Source organism: Pagrus major, chromosome 3 (assembly GCF_040436345.1).
Source record: "Pagrus major chromosome 3, Pma_NU_1.0".
Taxonomy (NCBI): domain Eukaryota; kingdom Metazoa; phylum Chordata; class Actinopteri; order Spariformes; family Sparidae; genus Pagrus; species Pagrus major.
Window position 1 is genome coordinate 19,423,396 of NC_133217.1, and position 22,786 is coordinate 19,446,181.

At 40.8% G+C, this 22,786-nt stretch overlaps 1 protein-coding gene across 2 annotated transcripts; it reads left to right on the forward strand.

Annotated features, from left to right (window-relative positions):
- The first annotated feature begins 1,442 nt into the window (after positions 1-1,442).
- On the forward strand, positions 1,443-22,734 carry ube2e1 (ubiquitin-conjugating enzyme E2E 1). Of its 2 annotated transcripts, none has more exons than XM_073463442.1 (6): positions 1,443-1,529; positions 2,750-2,911; positions 3,423-3,473; positions 19,110-19,242; positions 19,864-20,011; positions 22,132-22,734. In XM_073463442.1, the coding sequence occupies exons 2-6, from the start codon at positions 2,757-2,759 to the stop codon at positions 22,227-22,229; spliced, it is 585 nt and encodes a 194-aa protein (XP_073319543.1). In that variant the 5' UTR covers positions 1,443-1,529; positions 2,750-2,756; the 3' UTR covers positions 22,230-22,734. The 2 variants fall into 2 exon arrangements, with proteins under 2 accessions (XP_073319543.1, XP_073319544.1); XM_073463443.1 differs by lacking the exon at positions 1,443-1,529 and adding an exon at positions 1,887-2,327.
- Positions 22,735-22,786: the final 52 nt, after the last annotated feature.

Here is a 22,786-nt window from a genome sequence, read left to right on the forward strand (position 1 = left end):
GGGTTGTAACTGATTTTATTACATCCAGCAATGAGTAGGCTTAAGCTGCACAAGGTTATACATTGTTTTAGTTGTCACATCACACCCTCTAAATATCTTACAGAGATGATTCAGCGTCTCAATGTATTTTATAGGCCACGGCTACATCATTTTCCTGAGATAGGCTTAACTGGTTAAAAACTGATTAATGCCGTTGTAAATGTTCTACTTTGAACAAAATTGTAAGAGGCGTTTAAACCTTGCCAAAATATGAGAATTTAGAAGCTAACCATCAATTTCCAACAGTTAACATGAACAAGAACAGAATGTCACACATGCGGCAGAGGTGTAGGTACAGTGTGAAGTACAATGCAGCCTATTTAAAGGGAAGGGAATGAAGGATTCTCTATAGGTGCCTTAAAGATCTGAGTAATTTGATGGCCTTTGTCTCTAATAGGTTACTGGTCTACACAACTGCTCCTGGCTCATGTTTCCATTCAACACAACACAACTCTATTGTTTTATTTAAGAAACTCCACCCTGACACCTCCATCTCTCTTTGACCTCTCTCTTCAAATCACTCTATGAATGATGTATCTCAGTGACAACGTCAGTCTGCTGCTGGACCAACACTTCCGGCGAGAAGAGGCACGCGTCCAGCGGTCTCTTCAACTTCTTGTTAACCGTTCACGATAATCCCGGAAAGTAGACTGTTGGACCCTGCAAAATAAAAGCGCCAAACCCGAACTCATGACTCAAGCTGCTGATCCCTTATCGTGCCCCAAAATGTACCCCTCAATGGGCAGCACTGTGGACACTGGGGTTTCAAAGCCAAATGGCATGATTTTCTGTAAATATAATAATTTTAGATTTTTTTATTTTTAAATTTTTTCAAAATGTGTATATTTTCATACAAGTTTCAAGCAATATCTTGAACAAACAGCACGCTATGTCCCATCAGCGATAATAATAACAATAATAATAATAGTTATTATTATTATTATCAATCATCATTATAATAATAATGATAATAATTATTATTATAATTAGCAGCAGTAGTAGTAGTAATTGTTGAGGGAAAGATGAAAGTATGACCTCATGATAAGTGGATGACAATAATTGGATCTGATCAATTTTAAGTTGAAGGTCAGGACGGATCCTACAGGTTTTCTGCACATTTTCTCAGGTTTTGTGCCTGTCTCGTCCTTACTTTGCTGTGCTATTTTGTGTTTAAAAACAGTTTGTAGTTAATTTTACAGTGTTTACCTTTTATTTCCTTGTTGCTCAGTTGTTTAAGGTTTCACACTACACCGCTTTTGTACTTTTGTACTGGTCTGACACTTCAGTGGTCCTGCATGCATCAGCCAAGTTAATCTTATCTACTTTGGTCTTACCTGTTTAATATACTATTGCCGTCTCCGCTTTCCTATGCTTTTATTTTTAAGATAATGACCGGAAGTGTAATCCGTCTTCATTGTATGTGTTTTGACACTGGTGCGTCCAGGCGGCGGAGGCACACACACATAGGCTGTGCACACACACAAAGAAAGGTATCAAATACTAAATATTTGTCTTCCAGCGCGTTGTGTTGTAGCAGTTTGTGTAACATGGTTCTGTTAGAGGATGTTGGGGCGACAGTTGTATCCGTGATACCGTCAGAGGATAATGTAGGAGTCGGTCCATCCTGTGACTGGCTGCACTGAGATCAGCTGCATGTCGACGGATATAGCTTTAAAAACGCGAGGAGAACCTTTACGTGGACGGCGTGTTGTATTTGTTTTGAATGTCGTAGTTGGGGTCGAACCCGTCGGAGGTAGTTTGACAGCGCTGTAGCATCACGCCGACTTCTTTAGGTGAAAGTTTCATTCGCCTGGAAATTGTTGAGGTGTAGTGTCGGGGGCTCCCTGCCGACTGCGACATCGCCCCGTCGATGTATTTCTGCTTTTCACGCCGACCCGCTCGACCCAGTCAAGAGCAGAGGTCTGCTGTGGTGTGTGCCGCTCCGTGGTGTCGGCCAGAACTAGGCCTTTAGCCGAACTATTTCACCAAATGATTTCCTTTGTCGCAGCCCGACAACGCTAAAAATAACGCCCGACTGCAAACACTAGCCGAGGTCAGAAATGAGCGTTATGAAAGAGGAAAATGCTCCGCCGATCAGCACGATAAGTTCCCCTGTAACAGCCAGCAGTGGCGATTTAAACTGATGGATCCAGTTAACTCGGGTCAACGTCTAGTCAGGGCCTGGTGGTTAAAAGGACGGAAGCGCTTATGGAGTCAGTGACTGCACCGTGGGATCCATAGTTACGATCTATAGCCTCGATATGCACCGTTTACGTATGAGGCAAACGGTATGCAAGACTCCTTTAAGAAATCTTACAATTTAAAGTTTCATCGTTCATCAGCATCAGTTTCTAATTGAGAACACGTGACGTGGGATTGTAATGGAATTGAAAGGATCCTCTGCTAAATTCGGTGTACAGGTGAACCAGCAGACAGCTGTACATTTCAATTAAACCCATGGGCATTTTTTAGTGGGAGTAACTGTATTTGCACTAAAGTATAAGTGTATTGGATGCATGCCGAATTTTGGAGTGCAACCTGAAGATTTTTTTTAAAGATCTCAAGTTTTGCACAGGTGTTATCAATTGCACTAAAGCAAAGCTCTACAGTTAAATGTTAGGTTATTTTAATGGGGTTAGATGCAGAGTAAATATGTCTGTGGTTTAGCTGTTGCATCTTGCTGAATGGTGTGTTTCTGTTCGTTTCCCAGGCTCGGTATGTCGGATGAAGATTCCCGTGCCAGCACCAGCTCTTCCTCCTCTTCCTCCTCAACTCATCAACAGCAACAGCAGGACGCAAACCCCTCAAAGAAACGAGAAACTAAAGCCAGCATGAGCAAGACCTCCAAACTCCTCTCTACTAGTGCAAAAAGGTGAGCTTACTTATGCCCGGAGTCAGGAAGGTTGTGCAGGAGGGGCCCACGTCTTGATGGCTTGTTCTGTAAGTTTTATTTTACACTGGCAGTGAGCAGTTTGAAGTTTTATAGCATCATTTTATCCTAGATGTACTGCCACTTACTCCCTGGACTGATATTCAATGCCTTTAGGGAGTATTAATCACTTTCCCCACAGCTGAAAACAAGTCAGGAGTTTGTCCTACTTATGTGTGAAGTCCAGGTACAAAGACAATTCATTAGAGAAGATGGACATTAAAAGACCTCAACATCACCATTCCCAAACTGGGCTATATATGTTTTTTTCTAGTTTCTAACTTAAGAGTTGTGGCATTTCAGTAATTGAGAGGTGTGTGAAATGTCTGTCAGAAAAAGCCTTTCATGAGTCTTGAAGGTTTGAGTCTGATACAGAGTGAGGTTATTTTACTTGGATTTACAGTATTTGACTTGAGCTTAGCTTTTGATGCATGCCTTTTATTTGCTTTTGCAGAATTCAGAAAGAATTGGCTGACATTACACTGGATCCACCGCCAAACTGCAGGTAGGTGACTGAATGTGTGGCGTCATTTCATGGAGCACTATGATGTGTCATTAGAAACACTTGGATCGTTGACGTGTGTGTGTCTGTTTTTTTTAAACGGGGACATTTAGTCTGTGTTGATGAAATTAATACAAGGAGTGCTTCATGTGGGCGTCTTGAATGTGATGGTTGAAAAGCCCCTCTTCTTCATCTGTATGCCAGAATATAAAAGATATTGGTGCTTCGCTGCCTTGCATGTCAGTTGAAATACAAAAACTTTCAAGGTAATGGTGGTCTGAATATTGCGCTTCATAAATCTAAAAGTGCTTTCTGTTTGCAGGTCTTTAGTGTTCTCAACAAATGATAGACACAGAGTAGAAGGTTTGTCCTTCAGTATCTATTAAGAAAAATCTCAGATAATAATCCTTTATAGCGCTATTTTCACATTTCAATGGAATATCATTGCTAGGACTGAGAACTGAACCTGAATGATTTATTGGTACTCCGAATATGTTGTTGGTGTCGAATACTAAAGGCTGACATCGAATGTCTGGTCGCAGTTGCATTCTGGTTTACTTCTTTTGAGAGAGAGTTCCTGATTTTCATTGGAATCAATTTTAGAACAGTTGTTGAAAACATTTAAAGTTCCCTCTGTAGTCAAAACATTTTTGGCTGGACCACAACAGCGGGGCCAGCTCTACCCTCCCCACACACACAAGTTTGCAAAGTGTTGCTTGGAAGAAAGGAGAAGGAGGTGGAAGATGATGCTTTATTAAACCTTCATCGAGAAGCATACTGTACAAGAGTTGTCGGGAGCTGTTTATTAAAACACTGTTAGAAGTTGGCACCCCACCTCAATGCAGGAAACAGAGAGAGACAGCAGCAGTGGTCAGTAGAGCTACAGAGTGAATGGAGACAGCGAGTGGTGGCATCTCGAAAAAGCAGTTAATTAGAGAAATAAAACATTATTTTGTCATCGTCTCACAGCTGTTGTAAAGCAAAATCAGTGCATCAATGCTGGTTTTTATGGTGCGCTCATACATTCAGTCAGAAATGGTTGTTCAGAAATTCACAGTTCCAGTTTCAGAGCGTTCGGAGCATGGCGGATATTTTCACTCATAATTAATATTTAATGTTCAAACAGACATTGAAATGTGTGACTCAGAAAGGGGAATAGTTGGAAAATGGTAATTTGTTATTACATTCTAGGTACAGATTGATTCCCCTTGATTTGATTGACTCATTCACGTCATTCCTTAGTTAGCTGTTTTTTGCCCATGAGCATTTAATGCAGTAATTATACTTTTTTACATCAAGTCAGACACATTACAGATTTTTTATTTGTCTGTTCCATTTACACTACATGAGACCACAGAGGGTTTTGTCCAAGAAGACAGACCACTCTGTAGAACTTTGATGTTTTTAGGTTCTGTCTTTTTACGTTTGTTTGTTTTTTTTTCTCTCCAAAAATAATTGGGTGGTGAGTCGTGTTCTGTATAATCAAATCAGGTCAGGTGGACAGCTTGGTAATTGTTGAAGAACGCAAAAGAGGCCTGGAGTGGCCTGGTACAATGCCTATTACAAGGCATTGTACCAGGATTCTTAATATTTACTGACCGCGGTCCACCTCTGAACCGCGCTTGTGACAGTTGGGTACAAATACGTGTATTTTTACACCCCTAGTATTGACATATTCAGGCCCAGGTTGAACACCTGGAAAACACATCTTCAGAAACTGCTTTTTTGTTTGCCAAATTCTGTCTGTTTGGCCTTTCTTTGGAACAGGCCCGGCAGGTTTAGATGCGTGTCCTGAAAATGAATTATCACCATGTGTTACACTTGTTGGAGCTACTTGCATAATACATCTGAAACAGCCATATCTCTGTGTTTGTTATGTATATATGGGTGGGATGAATAGTATTATGTCACTGAAATGAAGCTGTTGCAATGTTGTGTTGACACATCAAGATCCAGTACAGAGCCAGGAGTAGAAGAGAAGTGTAAGGTGGTCAGAGGAAGCAAAGAAAAGCAGGTTTAATACAGTTTGACACAGTTGAGGTACCTTAAGGTGATGACAGGTCTGTTGCTGACTGTATGCAGTGAAGCCGGTGAGGTGCGTGTCTGAACTGCAGGTCATGATGTGAGACCATAAAGGCGAGCTGATTGCATGGCAGCGATTTCAAAACCACGAGTTACGCAGCAGAGACCCAAAACAAGCATTTAGAGCTGAACCCTGGCCACTCAGGAGCTACTTCATTCAACGCTCTCATAAACCTTAATGTTAGCAGCATCTGCACTGTAGCTTTGCCCCAAAACCTCTGATGGCATCAATGATGATCTCTTTACACTGCGCCCTGATTTGATGAATGCAGGATTGTTGATTTAAAGTTCTGTTTTTTACAAGGGGAAACAGTTTATGTGATGGTACGAGGTACAAGGTACAATGTAAATGTATCTGTCATTTTTTATTTTCTTGAGTCCTGCTTCATCTACTTTATGGAGTGTTGAGTGTTGTTGAGGATGAGTTCAGGAGTCTCACAGCCTGGGGAATGAAGCTACTTCGTAGTCTGGTGGTATGGCAGCGGATACTTCTGTATTTTCTGCCAGACGGCAGCAGAGTGAACAGACTATGGCTGGGGTGGGTGTGATATTGTGATTATGATATATATTATTAATCAAACTGAAATTGCTGAACCACAGATGTACCAAGAGGCAGGTTTCTCTTACATTAGATAAAAAATAGCTGGTTACCACCCAGATTTGACTTAAAAACCTTTAACTGTATTTCTTGATAGAACAGAATGACATCTTTGACCTGTGATCCCTCATTTTTATTTATGGATGTAAGTGAGAGGTATACAAGACAGTGGTGATGGTCTGAGCTGTGTTAGAGGGCTCTGACACACCAGGCTGACAGTTAGCGTCGGTTAATGTTGGGCCGTTGGTGAGTGTCCGTGGCCCTATTTTTTTGCTGTGTGTCCTGCACTGTTGGCACTAGTCAGCCTTTGTCAGTGGCTTTTTCGGCCAACTGAGCTTGTAGAATTGGCAGCAGAGCCCGTCAGTGACAGAAGTCACTCTGATTGATTGAAGCAAGCAGTCGCGACAAGAAAAACCAAAAAGAAAGGTAAAGCACCTTGAGCCTGTGGCTGTAGTATCCATTATTTCACCCATTTAGTATGGTTTCTCCTTATTTTTTGCCTCTTCATCAGTACCATTTGCAACTGTTCTTGGGATATGTTCTTGATTAGAAGTGGCTATAGTGGCGAGAGTAGTGTGAAAATGAAACACTATTTTATCATAACAACACACCTTTTGAAAGACTAATTCAGCCTACCTGCATCTGGTGGTATGGAGAGTTATTTCCTCTCAAGCTGAGTCATTTTCCCCCTCTGCTGTAGTCTTTGCGGTGTGTTCAAGTGCAGCTTTAACAGTCGGCTTTTGTCACTGCTAGTTCTTGGCCAGTTTGATGTGTCTGGGCCCTAGTTTCCAAGTCCAAGTTGATTTCAGTCAGTGGTGACGTACAAATTGTGGCACAAGTCTTCATAAACAATCAGCAGGTCTTTCTTATGTTTGTTTCTAAAATGATGACCTGTGAAATGACACTGCGTTTGAACATGTAAAGCCTCTAAAGCCGTTCATGTTTTGCATACCTGAGATCAAAGCCTGTCAGTGCACAAGCACACACCTTAACAATTAAATAGACAAGGTGTGTGTCTATGCAGGGCCTGTCTGTCACCTGCTTACATATTTGGTAATGTCCTGTCAGTCCAAACTTGAGAATCAGACTGGAACTTTTTCCTCCTTTTTAAGTAACGTGTGCTAAAAATGACTGAATGTTTTTCTGTTGTCAAGAAATGACTGAGCTCTTTTTTAAAAATGAAACATTTGTAGGATGGGCTGTGGCTGACTACCACAGACAGGGAGGGAAGTCAGAGTATTAACATATTGTCTTTTGTTTGTTACATTTTGGTAAATGTCAGTGTTGTCCTCGTTGTGAGTGGGCTGACAGAGATCTGCGTCTTCAGGCATCTCTGTCTTTGTACAGTGACTGTTAAAGAGACAATCTTCTCACCTTGCCAAATAAACCAAAAAAGGAAATGCTTCAGAGTTGAGATAAATGTCTCCAAACATGCGTGATGTGACCACACCCTGAGTTATTTATCTCTCTATTTCACCACCAGCGTGGAGACATGCCTCATATCCTCATCTTGTCCTGTTTCACTTGGTTGAAAACCCTCCGTTCGGCCCGACGTGCAGGAAGGGGATCTTTACTGGATTTTGGTTCACTCTCTGCTTCATTTAGCACATAATCTGCTCATTAGGGTATGAATGGAGCTGGCCAGCTACGCCTTGCAGATGCTCTTTAATGGATTACACATCGATGAGTCAGTTGGTTGTCGTCTCATTTCTCTCGAGGTTGTTTCGGGCCCCCTCGCTCTGAAAGTGGACACTGACTGATGAAGAAAAGTCTTGTCCTGACTACTTTCCATTATCATCAGCGCCTCTGTCGTAGCAAACTTTGTTTTATGAGCACTATAAGGCAGTCTTTCATCTGTCATTTATCAAAATCTAATTATGCTGCACACAGGGAATGCCGAGCAGGCCCTCTTTTATTTTTCTACTGCCTCGTTGCCACTCAAGTGTGAACTGCAGACATCACAGGCCTAGCTCGCCCCCTCCCTCCCTGTGTTGCCTTTATTCCCCATGTTATATTCCTTTTTCCTCTTGACCGGCTATTTTATTTATTGCTTGCTTCCTGACTCGCACTTCATTCTCTCTGTCTTTAACTCTGCCTTGTGTCCTCTTCGGCTGTTGTTCACTGTATCTCCTCTTGAGATGTTGCCCTTGGGTGTCAGACAGATTCCTAACATTCCAGGGTCAGCGCTCATGACAGCTAAGTAAAGTTAGACATTGTGTACAGTAGGGTAATTAGTGCTAAATAGGGTTGGACAGACACAGTGGCTTAAAGACTATTATAACATTTAGCTTAAACCATTGGGAAATTTTGATTTCTTTTGTGCCTTTTTTAAGAACTGCCGTGTGTGTGTGTGTATGTATGTGTGTGTGTGTGTGTGTGTGTGAGCTGCATGTGATCCCTCTGTTCAGTCGCTGCTACTAGCAGCAGTCTCTCCCCACACACCTTTGCAGCGTGTTATCAGCTTGCATGTTAGAGGCTACTGAGCTTTTCTCAACAGCTTCTTCATATCTATAAAAAGCCTCGTCCCTGGAGAGGAAGTGGCTGGCCTGCACACCGTTGTTACTTCGGAAAGCCCTGAAAGCAGCGCCGAACTGTGAGCTGCTGCTGCTGCTGCAGCAAAGGTGGAAGTTTCCCCTTCTGCTTGCCATGCTTTAGTTGGGCAGCAAGGGGAAGCTACATGTAGGGCTGAGTATCAAACCTCAATACTCATTTACACGGTACAGACTGAAATAAGTGTGTAGAACATAACAGATTTATGTTTCTCAAATTTGAATGTACTGTGGTTAAGAAACAGTCTAATTTTAATACTGATGTCTCGATTGACTTACACAAGCAGACAAGACCATCAGCGACAAGATTGGCTATTTCTTTTATCATTATAGTCATTCTAAGTACCTGTCACTGGATCGGATAAGTCATAATGTTATGACCAGGGCCTAGGGGAAACCCTGGCGCAACATGAAAATGAGACTCCCCTCTTCCCATCTCCCAAGCACCACCAGCAGCAAAGTATTTTTAAAGGTTTTATTTAAAAACACATCTAACACACAAACAGAAATGCTGGCAGTCTGTCTGAGAGTGGAGAGAGGAGAGAGGAGAGCCCACAGGAACTGGGAGGAGCCGGGCCCTTAAACTTCTGGCTCGGAGGCTGGAACCAGTCGGCTCCCTCAGACAACCTACACTCACACTTAGTCATCATTCACCCAACCAAACACACCTACAGTCAACGGATGAAATCAGAGGAAATTAAAGAACATACAATAGAAAAGTTAATACGACCTATAGGGTCCTAACACATACAATTAAAACATTTTTTTTATGGTTGAGTGCTGACGATGACTTGAAGAGTCAGCACATTTTTCTTTGTTTCACCCTCGATATATTTTGTCCACAGGGGCCGCCAGAATTAAAAAATACAAAGTTCCTTGTAGTATCTTGTGGTATCGAAAAAAGTCTAAATTTTGTTGTAATGTGGAAACTCGGATATTATATTAGGACTAGTAAGCAACAATTTTGATACAGTATATCCAGGCATTTCCTGTAGCGCCTCCACCAGGTCAAAATAACCAGTTGTACACAAGAAACATCGAATTCTAGTGAGGCTATTGCTGTTAAATGTCTGTGCACATTCATGCCCACAAGGGGACAAATGATTTAGAGATTGATGGCCCCATGACTTTCCCCGTAGCGCCACCCTCGGGCCAGACTTCACATTGTTAGCGCCAGGCTTTTAAGCCAATTTGAAATAGTGGCTAAACTGTGTAATTACAGTGGCACATGATGCACCGGAGCCCAAAAACACTTTTTCTTATAAACTTACACTGTAAAATGGTGAATAAACTTTTTTGAGCGTCACAACCACCAGGAAATGACTCAATTCACTATCAGAATTTGATCCATTCAGTCCAATAACATTTGGAAAGTCTAACAGCTGCACGATTAACTTATTTTGTCCACATTAAAGTTAGCGGAGGGCTAAACTAGAAGTTAGCCGCTTGAAACGTCTCTTGTGCACATGCCCCATGGGCCCAACAATATGGAAGCAATGCTGAAATACCAGTTAATTTTATACCCGGTCCAACTTTTATGGCTTCATGCACTGCTGAGCCAAGGCTGTATTCAGTTCTCGGTATACATCAATGGGTAAAGCTTTAAGAAATATAAAAAAAATCATCAAGGTGGTGTTTATTTCAGCTTTCTCACAGTGTGCAATAATAAACACTGTAGCCAGTAAATGGTGCTGATGGGGCTTTAAACATTAAACTGGCAATAGACAAGTTTTTGCTAACGTATCATTATGAAGTAAATGCTGATTGCGCAGTGTAACAGTTATAAAGTAATGATGCCATATGCATTTATGCATAAACCCTGCCTACACAATGCTATTTTGTATGCCACTGGGCACAAAATCTCCAAGGAAAATGAAGGCTGACTGGCGATCCAGTCAGGCTGGCACCATTTCTATCAGCTTTCACATCAATAAACAATAAACTCATGTTTTGTCCTGTGTTGTTGGTAGTTGCTTCAGTCAGAATAAACCGAAAGCAATCTTGTTGTCTTTGCGACAGCTGCACCACAATAATACAACTTTGAAACGCTAGAGGGCAGGGAAGCTGTCTGTTTCCACGTTAAATCAAGTTTTTATTTCATATGTATGAAAATCTGTCCAATGTATGTCATAACAACTTAATGTTATGAACATCAACATTTTCCTGCATTTGACTTTGTATGTATTAATATTAGAATCGGTTTCTTACTGATGTCTTAATATTGATTTCATCTGTTTCACTCAGCCTAATAATAAGTACAATCTATTTAAGGACATAGTGTATCAGTGTAGTGATACAAATGCTACCACATGATAGTCACCCTGCACCGTCCTCATAAAGCACCGAGAGAACATTTGCAGGCTGATTGCCATTGTATTAAATTGGTGGGGTGGGAGGGGGTGGGGTGTGTGTGGTGCCGATGCATGGAGTCTCTTCAGTACTCAAGTGAAGTGGAGTCATTATATTGTCTCAGTCAGGCAGCTTATTACAGTGTTTTTCCTTGTCATCACAATACCATTGCAAGCAGATAGTGATGATTGAAAATGAAGCTCAGTATGTGCTGATGGAAGAGTGTATGTTAAGGTATACAATGAAGAGATGAGACGCACACTGCAGTGGTTTGAGAGTAAAGACACAAAGTGTTGAGATGGTGGAAAATAGATGCATTGAAACATAAGCGATAACTTGACCTTGTTCATTACAGAGGGAAGAATACTGAGAGACAGAACAGATGCCTGTTGATCTTTCATGATCATTTGTGAGGCTTTCATGTTGAAGTTGAAAGCATTAAATTCGAAATATGTTTTGCTGAGAATTCAATATATCTCCTTCCTGTTTGGTTTGAGTTATGTTCTTATCTGGTTAAGAGGTCATATTGTGCAAATTTTCAGGTTAATACTTTTATTTGAGGGTCCTAGTAGAACAGGTTTACATACTTTAATTTTATAAAAACATTATTTTTCTCATATGGTACATTGCTGCAGCATCCCTTTTCACACTGTGTCTTGAACGCTTTGTTAGCATTTTGGCTACAGAGTGAGACATCTCGCCTCTGTTCAATCTTTGGTGAGAGTTACACATGCACATTACTTAAGGGGCAGGATGTAGCCAATCAGAAGCAGAGTAGGGCGGGTCATGCTGAGCAACGTAGTGTGATCTAAAATAACACCACTACAGCAGTAGCAACTGTACGTCTGCTGACTGACTGATATATTTCATAATAAATATATAAAAATATAAATGATTTTACATAGTAACACACGTAAGTTACAGAAGCAAAGGCTCGACACCAAACCAAGCATTTCAGGCAGTGCAGGAGCAGAGTTTCCTGTGGGAGAGAGTAATTCTCTTTGGTGTGGACAGGCTTTTTCACTCTGCAGACCTTTTACATGCACAAAAATGCTTCATAACACAAAGTCAAGGCAAAAACCCAAAAAGCATAATATGACCTCTTTAAAACTATGAAAGAAAAAATTCAAATGTATCCATTTTTCTTCTCTTACGATGTCATTACTTGAATTTGATTGGTGCATTATCTCTTAAGGGCAGATATTACTAATGAATGTTACATCACATTCATTTCAATAGCCTAATGCTGTTTTACTCATGTCTTAACCATGTAGTCGCACCAGATAGATATCCCAAGTTAGCTTAATTTGTTGTTTTATATTTTAGTAGCAGTTTGCTTACTGTGAAAACCATATACTTTTTCATTAGTGTTAATATTTAATTTTATTCAGGTGTAGCTGCAATTATAGTTGGCTTCGCTTTCAGTGGTATATTGTCATTTTGTAGTTTGTTTTGGCTAATGTGGAAGTAGAAGTCGGAGGCTAACCTGAATGTTTTTTCCCACTCAGCTGATCATAATTTCAGTCTGAATTGTTTTTGTGGCATATGGGCGTTCAACCAGCTAATGTAACTCTGATACTTTGTGTGATACTCCATGTCATGATTTGAGTCTACTACCGTTACTGTGGGTCAGTCAACTGGTGGGTCAGTCAACAAGGTGTTTAAATAACATATACGAAAAATAACAACTAATGGGAATCAGCGGTTACATTAGCAAAATCTAACAACATGATGGCAACAACAAATTACTCTTCTAAAGGGACAAACAGCTTAAAAATACAATATGTAAAATTTCTGCACTGAAAAAGGAACTGACGTTTTGTTATATATTTTGTTGAATTGTGTGCTTTGATTATCCAAAATGTTTCCAACAGAGTTCAAACCCAAGAAAATCCCAATTTCATATAGGTCATGGTACATTTGGTTGCCTGTTGCTATGACTTCCTGGAGAGAGTCAGAGAGTGGGGAACGAATTCAGTGAATGAGACTAAATGTAATGTAAATTAATTATTAATCATTCCTGCCTTAGATCACGTAGATAGATTTTATTGACAATAGTGGTTGCTCAACACTGAAGACAACAACCCCTATGATCCCACACTACTTACTTCTTTTCTTTTTTGATCAAGAGACCCGAAGTAGCAGAAAAGACATACTGTGTGTTTAAATGGCTGATAAACAGTGTTGGAGGCAGGATGCCTGTCTCCCACCGGGAGTGTTTCCACATGAACAGTTTGTAAGAAAACAAAAACAAAACTGGTTTATCACTTTTCGAGAAATCTTTATAACATGCACAATAGCTGCAGTCTCATAAATTAAGTTTCCTTTGACTTTAAATAACCTACTTCTGTCCAACTCATTTATTAAATTAGTTTCCTTTCTGTATGAATTCAAACTTTTATGTTTTACTCGTGCTGTATTTGTACTGTGTGAAAAGTTGTATATTGAAGCTTTAAGGTCTACATGTTGGCTGCTGCAGACTGATTCTGTGGGCTAACAGAACATATTCACCCATTGTTCTCCTCTGCTGTGCCGCAGGAGTCCGTTTTGAGTAAACCGTCGTGTGTCTGTTTGAAAGGTTAAAAGCTTAGAAAAAATGAAACGGCTGAAATGTCAGCACTCTTCTTGCAGTGCATGTGTACACAGAGGCTGCAGAAGAAGCCCCCCTGATATTGAAGTGAATGACAACAGTGATAGCATAGCATATTAGTGCCTCACACAAAGCACTGGGCTGCCTTTGTGTGTGTCGGAGGCAGATGGGGAGGAAGCCTGGGCTCTCTCTGTGGCTCCTTCTGTGAATGAGAGACACCTCTGTTGTTGTCAGGCGAAACAAACCTCAGTCTGGTTCATTCAGTGAGAAATGATACAATGTCTATTCTCGGCACAGCAGCGGGTCCTGACTGAGGTTTTTGTGGTGTGACCAGTATATTAGCAGGTCGGGGCTCCCCTGTAGGAATGCTGCTAACACAGTGTAATGAACTGCATTCCTTTAAGGTACATGTGGTGTTTTTATACCAGGGGATGATTCTCCTCACTTACTTTCACATCTGGAGAGCACACTGTGGCTTTTCTATTAAATCTGAATATTTATGTCTACACTGAGACTGTCCCAGCAGTCAACATTCATGTACCTGCTAGATCATTGGCGTCATGCCAACACTTGCTCACAATATGTCTAATGTAGTAGTGATGGTAACTGAGAAGATTGCCTTTTTCCCGTTTTGTATTACAAGACCTAAAATCCATAAGATTGGGACATTCACAAACTTGGAGTCAGAAACAAAACACATTTACACAAGTCTACACAAAAATACATTTAAAAAAAAATTGTTATTATTTCAGCACTGACATGAAGCATATTGTAAATAATGTGTGCTTAATCAAGTGACTACTAATAGTTACACATTTTTGATTCATTTACCCACTACTTTCTTGATTAATGAAATACCTACCTATCAGAAGTTACTGGAGACTAAGATGATGATGTTGATGATCTTTTAATTGCTGCGTTTGTTCGACTAAAAGCACCAAACGAAAATATATCTAATCTAACCACCAAATTTATGGGTTGTTTTTTTTTTTAAATGACTTGTTTGTGGGACCTTGAGTGGGTTGATGTGGCCCTGCTGATAGCTAAATAGAAATTTTGGAGGTAAGGGCCCTGATGCACCAGGCCAACGGTCAGACATTAGCCAATGTCAAGACCATCAGAGAGCGTCCGTGGCCCTTTTGGAACGAGTCAACCCTTGGCTTTTCAGCTGTCGGTGAGAGAAGTCACTTTGACTGGCTGTTGAGCTAAGCGAACCAGTGCACGAGAAGTGAAACAAGAAAAGAAAGGGAAAGCCCTTCAGGCCTGTTGCTGTAGTTTCCATGATTTCACCCATTTTGCATGGTTTTGCCTTATTTATCGCCTCTGCCTCTTCACCAGTGCCACTTGCAACCTTTTATCAGACATGTTTATTGTTAGAAGTTTATGTATTAGTGAAAGTGGCGTACAAAAAAACCCCCACTGCTATACATAACAACAGTTTGTATATCCGCAGCCTTTGCGTTGTACTCAGGTACAGCTTTTTGGCCAAGACACCGGTGATGTGAGGCCTCGCCACTAGTTTTTTTGATGTCAGTCTGGTGTGTGTGGGCCTTAACCCTTAATACAGCTCATGACTCTGTCAAAGTCTTATTATTCAATAGCTTTACATTTTTCTTTTGTAGTCAGGTGGAAACAGTACAGTGAGTCATGTGGACTTAATAAAAGCTCTAGCAAGACATACTAAAGGACAGTATGAGCTATAGTACACGGTCTATAAATCTGGACTGTTGTGATCTCTTGGCCACTTGTTTAAGGCTGAACTTCAGGTGGCACTAACAGTAAATGTTTTACATTTAGCAGCAGATGGAAATGATTTAGCTGTCCGACATAGCAGTGATTTGAATCGTCAGCTACGACAAGATTGTAAAAAACATTATTGCTGGCAGTCAGCAGCTTGAAGCCTGGCCTGATACAGAAGTTCAGATTGTGGTACTTTGTCTTTTTGAGGTTCTGTCCCTCCCAGTCGTGACAAAAGAGTAGTAGAGGGTAGAGTGGAGCGTCTGCTTCACAAAGTGAGATTATTGTCTGACATTAACTTCTGCTGTCATCACTCAGAACAGACAGCATACAGGAGCTACTTATTATATCACAAGCACTGTGCAGAGTAACTGCTTATGTGCCCCAAATCTGATGTGTGCACTAGATTATTCTTGGAACTGCTGTGTCTGAATAATGGATTATTTTGTGTTTGTTTAGTTAAAGTATTCAAATTATTGCTATGTCTAAATATATTGCTGTACACATGCAGTTTTTTGCTCAGACAAGTCTTTTATCTTAATCGACAAACATGCTTTAAGAGCTCCGCTTGTGTAAAAATGAAGTGTCAAACTGAAAAGTGAAGTTTGGAGCGCTTCATCAAGCAGTCAATTATGTGAAAACGTGTCCACCATTAAAGCGCTGACAGAAGCTGCTGTTGACTGACTGTTGAATCAGGCGGCTGTAGTCATCGGCTCTGCCACTCTTCAGCTTCATCTCCACAGGCAAATAATGTCCTGTTGATCTTTTTCTTTTCATCACCTCCCACTCTGTTGGCTTAATGACTCACACAGGCAGTTACACTCTATTGTTTTAATGAATTACCAGTAAGATGACATGGAATAGAATTCTGCCTGCAAAGCAATTGAAAGTAATTATAAAGACTTTGTAGTCATTTAGGTCATTTAGCAGATGTCGAGTGACTTAGCCGGTGCAACAGTACAATAAGCCCCAGTACATACTGTAAAATAAGCCATAACAGACCGTCAGAATACAGAGGTTAAACCTGAGGGAACAGGTCAGGTGTAAGAAGCTAGGATTTCAAATCTTTTTCAGTCAGTTGAGGTTGAACTGAAAGAATTCAGTGTTCTGAGGAGGCAGAAGGAGAAAGTGAAACATGGATGTCTTAACATTTTGGGAGGCATGCATGAAGACGTAGGATGATTAAAGCTCTGTTAGGATGAAGGCTGGACTTGTCTGGCTGGGAGGGCGCTGCATTAATCCAGATGGAAGATGGATTAAGCGTGAGTCGAGTTGGGTTCATCTGCTGTGAGACTCGACTCACCTGAGACCTAACGCAAAAAGCTGAGGAAACTTGAGCGTAACTTGTAAAGATTAACAAATGCTGTATTGTGTGTATTTTTCCTGTTGAAGCTGTGCCAAGCTGTCATGAATAATTAATAACATAACCAGGATGAGGGCAAGGCTTCCATAACCTAATGCACAATTTAAGCTGCAGCTGCTGGCACCACAATAAAATTAAAACTTTAAAGGCAGATATACACAAAATAAATTGATTTCATAATAAAAATAATTATTCTTTACACAAGTAGAGTAGTAGTTGCTCCTTCTCATATCAAGCATGTGGCCTGTTTTACTCCCTGTAGCTGTGATCATCGTGAAATAATTATCAACTTATTTATGTAGTAGTTCCTTTCATTAAAGTTCATTCATGGATCATCATTAAGCTAAATCTTAGTATGTTTAAATTTTTCTATTGTATTAATTGTCTGGAATAGCTTATTTTCATGCCAGTCGCCTTGTTTTAAATACAATGGAGGGGTCAGCCACCTACTGTGTTTTGTGGAAGAAAAAAAAAGAGTTGTTCTTGTGGAAATGCTCCTACCGCTTAATGATAAATGATCTTCAGTTCTCTTAAAGTTAGTTTGAAATGACAGTAACATACCTGTCACTGTGCAGAATGGTTATTGCAGCTTGTTAACACACAGCCAGGACACCACGCTGCATAATCCTCAGAGTGATCCAAAACGTCAACATTGATAATTATTTATCATTTCTGTTGTATTTTTGTCGTTTTTTTAAAGACCAGGTGAAAAAGGCTTAAATTGACCCTCTTTATTTTGAATTTAACACAACAAGGAAAAACACACAAATATAATTATGCAAATAAATAAAAAAAATACTGCCATACCGGCGAGCTGACCTGTCCTTTTGTTTTACAGTTTCCTCTCCATCAGCACTCATTTTCTCACTCTGGTGTTAATGTGTTGTGCTTGGGTTTTTCTTGCGGTTGGCCTGTAAAACAGCAGTGGCGCTGATACCACGGATTGTGATTCGTAGTTGCCCCGATAATCACACCAGCCACTTTGACTGTCTCAATTGCAGTGTCTCTGGGCTCATAGGTAGAACAAACAGGTCGGGTGGCAAGGGCAGGGCAGCCTTGCTGACAGCCGGCCGGTTCACTCTACCTATCCAGCTATGAGACACTGAAGAGCGGCTCTGGAGTAGCAGAAGAAGACCGGGACAGAGGCCAAAGATGTTGTGGGCTTACCAGCAAAATTACAGCTCATAAGCTGCCGTATCAAACTGCAAGATGAGCAGATGTCAACAGAGCTTCTGTGTGAGTTAGCAGATTTGCAGACGGAGCATGGCTGGTCTTGTGAGAACTGCAGTGGAATCCACAATAACGCCTTACCACGCTGCTCTGTTATTGTCAGTCACATGGCAATGCTGCAACTGAACTACACACTTGTTAAATAATAAAATTCCCCTGGGGCCCAAAAAGCATTTCTCTCATAAACTGTCATTATAGAAGAGATGTCTGTAAAACTGTTTTCAGGACATCAAGAACTGCAAACAAGGTCGATCATGACTCTTTAAATTATTAATTTTTGATCCATGGAGGTTTCATATTTGTAAAACTTCCCTTAAGCTGAGAAAATTGATTTTTTTTTTTTTAAAGTCATCACAATGTAAAGTCTGTGGACCAAGCAGGAACTTGCGGGCGGGTCCAGCGGGGGAAAATCTACTGCACATACTCAATGGGCCGCAGAACCAGGAAGTAAATATGGAAGCCAGAAAACTTTTTAGCCGTAGACACTAGGTGAGCAATTCTCACTGGTTTAAATGGGCGCCATCTTCGTATCTGGTATCTAGCCCTTTTTATAGAAATCTATGGCTCGTAGCACCCAGGGATATGATTGGCTGTTTAAATGAGCAGGGGGCGCACACTTGGGATTGGTTTGTTAATCGATTGGCTGTTCGCGTGTCACTAGTAGCACACTCCTTTATCAAGAGGTATGAGGATCTGAAAATCAGTTTCAAGTCTAATTCTGACTTGTGCATTTCTCTCTCTCTGTGTGTCTGTGTCTGTGTGTTTTAATGTTCTGATTGATCTGTTTGATGCATGCAGATGATTTGATTCATTGCCAGGACTTGGAAGTTGTGTCTCAAAGACTCAAAACTCGAATTGGACTCGGTGCTCAGTGGAGTTGGAAATGAATCAAATCATCTGCATGCATCAAACTGATCAATCAGAACATTAAAACCAAATCATTCAGCTAAAGCTACAATAATTACCAATTGTGTTGTTCTGTTCTGTACATGCAACATCTATTGCATGTCTGTCCGTCCTGGAAGAGGGATCCCTCCTCTGTGGCTCTTCCTGAGGTTTCTTCCATCTTTCTTCTGTGAAAGACACTGTTTTTGTAACACTCAAATATTAATCAAGAGTAATGTTTCTTGTGTCCTGACAGCGCTGGTCCTAAAGGAGACAACATCTATGAGTGGAGGTCGACCATCCTGGGCCCTCCAGGCTCCGTGTACGAGGGAGGAGTGTTTTTCCTGGACATCGCCTTCACACCAGACTACCCCTTCAAACCACCCAAGGTGAGTTCTGCATGGTGGTCTGCTTTCAGCAAAGCCTTTTCTTTAACTCATAGCACAGATGGCTCTATTTCATCAGGCTGTTGTTTTCATATTTTCCACTAGAGGGCACCCTTGCACTTTGAAATGCAGCTTGATGAAACTAGCAGCTCATACTTCCAATCTTAATTCCTTGGGACTCTCTAATATATGTGTTCACTCAGTCCTGATACTTGGAGTTCTCTCATTTTTAAGGAGCAGCTGTCACAACCAGACTGCATTTTAAAAAAAAAGTAGAAATCTTCTCTGAGCTCCATGTTTCCAAACATGGACGCCTCATAAAATAGAACCTGATAGCTTTTCTAAATCATTAGCCACCACTCTACATTTCAGCGTTAATGCAATCTACATAGCAGCATTTTCAACAGTGATTGCCAATACTCATGTCCACATTCTACAGTGTATATGTGATGGAATATGGCAGTGAAAGTAATAAACAAATTCTGCATAGGATATTTGACTTGATGTTGACTATTCAGATAAGATGTCGAGTGGTACTTAATAAGACAAGAGGCATACAAGAGAAGAAACTATGTGGAATACAGACCCATGTCTTCTCCTGTGTGTGTGTGTGCGTTTGTCCAGGTGACGTTCCGTACGAGGATCTACCACTGTAACATCAACAGTCAGGGAGTGATCTGTCTGGACATCCTGAAGGACAACTGGAGTCCTGCCCTCACCATCTCCAAGGTCCTACTGTCCATCTGCTCCCTGCTCACTGACTGCAACCCTGGTGAGAGCTGCAGCACACACACACCTACAAAATCTGTCAACAGCTAATTAGGCTGTGTTAATATTGAATATGTTTATTTTTTCAGGTGTTTTTAAAAGCATTTTTTAAGTATAACAGATTTGACTTATAAGAAAGTTGAAAATTGTCTGGAAAAGCACCTATGTTAATACAGAGCACCATTACTTAATATAATAATACAATGAATGCATAATATGTGGTGAGAACACAATTTGGTTGCAGCTCATCTCATTAACTACTCAATACTCATCCTTAAAGTCTTAGCAGCAACTACTATTTCACCTTGGACATCAGAGGAGAGACCATAAGACTCTTAAATAGGCAGCTGCACATGAAAGGCAGGACAGTACTTATAGGATTTTATGTTCAGTTCATTAGATCTCCTCCTGACTACAGCTCATATTACGGTCCTTTATCTCCAGATGAAGCTCCCCTGACTGTTTAATGTTCAGACTGCCTGAGGAAAGCCTTGAGTTAATATATATTCTTGAGATTTACTGTTGCACCATGGCTCTTTAAGTTATCTTCTTATTTTAGTTGAAGGTTCCTTTAATTTAACAGTACATGGCATGGTGACTTCAACACAAATGTTCTGTAATTACACAGTTGCTATTGAAGGTATTTGACAGATGAAACCATAATGACCCCTGTTGGAAAGGGTTGGACAATGATTATATAAATGTGTCATCAGGGATTTTGCCGTAATGGTAATGCAGTAGTAGCTATCCCTTTAGTACCTTGTAGTTGTACATTGATAATAATCATGAAAATAAAGAAACAAATAAATAAATGAGCAGAACTGACCTAGTGGATCCTAGTGCTGGGAGGATGAGGCTCAGGTGAGCGTGAGGCGAGGGGGGATCCGTGAGATGGTTTGGCTGGTGGCTGAGTAGAGTGAGGCTGGGCGGCAGGGTGGCTGAGGCACTGGAACTCAGGGTTGGGCAGGCTCTAGGGATCGCGAAGAGAGGTACTTGTTAGTCTCAGAAGAAACAGAGTTAATCATAGGAGAGGTTGCTAGCAATAACGCTGAGAGAGAAGCCATCAATACCACAACGTGGAGTGAAAACAATCTGGCAGCCAGTGAAGAGAAGACCAGGGCTTTTGGGCTGGGGCTGATGAGTAGATGGCATTCAGGTGTGTGAGCAGCAGGAGCTCCAGCCAATGATGGAAGCCACGCCCAGCCTCTGCAAGGGCACTCAGACACAAAGATCGGCCGATAAATTATTTGTCCAATGTAGATATTATGCAGCCCAAAACAATTTGATGAATCATGTTTTATTTTTCATGTATTTGAGTTACTAGGTTAGCCAATAAACACACACATCCCATCTTATTTTACAGCTAAGGTATTTAAGGCCCATAATGACCACCCAGCCACCCACCATCTCCTCTAAGTTAAAGTACTGCACATGCTTCAAACTACTCATATATACTATATCTATAACTATATCTTCATTACATGCCCATAAACCACAAAACCTTGCTCCTATGCTGGAATTCTCCCTGGCTGGTTTCTGGTTTTCATTGATTAATATGGACCTACAGAATAAACTAACAGAGATTTCAAAACTCCATTTTTATAATAAAGGACAGTATTAGTTGATATTGTAGTATTTTTTTTTAAAACATAATAAAAATAACCAATGCTGAGCCAATCAGAGGCTTGTGGGGGACTGGGGCCACTCAGGCAGCTGCCTGCTTGCCCTGACTGCTAATATTCAGCCTTGTATGTGAATGTTACAATTCACCCATATTAGCAAAGAAACAATGTCTGCAAACCTCAATAATCATTGTAATCCAGAACAAAGAACTGATTGAAGACTGTTGTATTAAGTAACTTAAAGCAACAAAATCTAATTTCCTGAAGAAAGGTGGTGCTTTGAGAGACGACACTCAACAATCAACTATCTTTCTGCAGGAAGTCACATTTGTTGCTTTAAATTTGAATTAAAATGCATTTAGGTATTCATTTTTCTGTAATTGTATGAATGATGGAAAAACTGAAATGTATTCAAGTCTTAAATAATCCAGGAACGAATGTGAATGTGGAAAGAACAAGCCTCAAGAAACACTGATGTCATGTTGTGTTTATTTGTCGACAGCTGACCCTCTGGTCGGAAGCATCGCCACACAGTACACAACAAACAGACCCGAACACGACAGGATAGCCAAACAGTGGACCAAACGCTATGCCACATAATCACCAGAGGAGCTGCTGGTTGGACGACTTAGGGATGCGGGGGCGTCCACTCGGGGGGTGTGGCTCCCAGCGGAGGAGGGAGGCAGGGCAGGTAGAGGGGCGGGTGGATTTTTATCTCGGAATTGAAGTCTTAACTCCTGACATTTTGTTGTTTAATGTATTTTTTAAGTTATCTGCGGCCCAACTATAATCAAATCTGGCAATAATGCATTTAGTGTTTTCTCTTTGAATTTTTTAGCTTGTGCTTGAAGATGGACATTAATACTAAACCGCTAGATGAAATGTGTCACAGCATGAATCCCAGTCAATTATATCAGTGTAAATTCTCACATGTATTTAATTTCCAGTTGGTGTTTGCTTCCCCCTCCAAACCCCTGGTCTTTGAAAAGGTGTTTTACACATGTAGACATGTTTAGATATGGATGGATATTGGTTGTGATTTGTGTTCTGTACTGATAAAAAACTGTTCTGTTTCTCCCTTAAGAATTAAACATGACCAATTGAAGCATCTGACTTTGATCATTTGTCTCCTCAAACATGTGATCATCTTCAGGAAA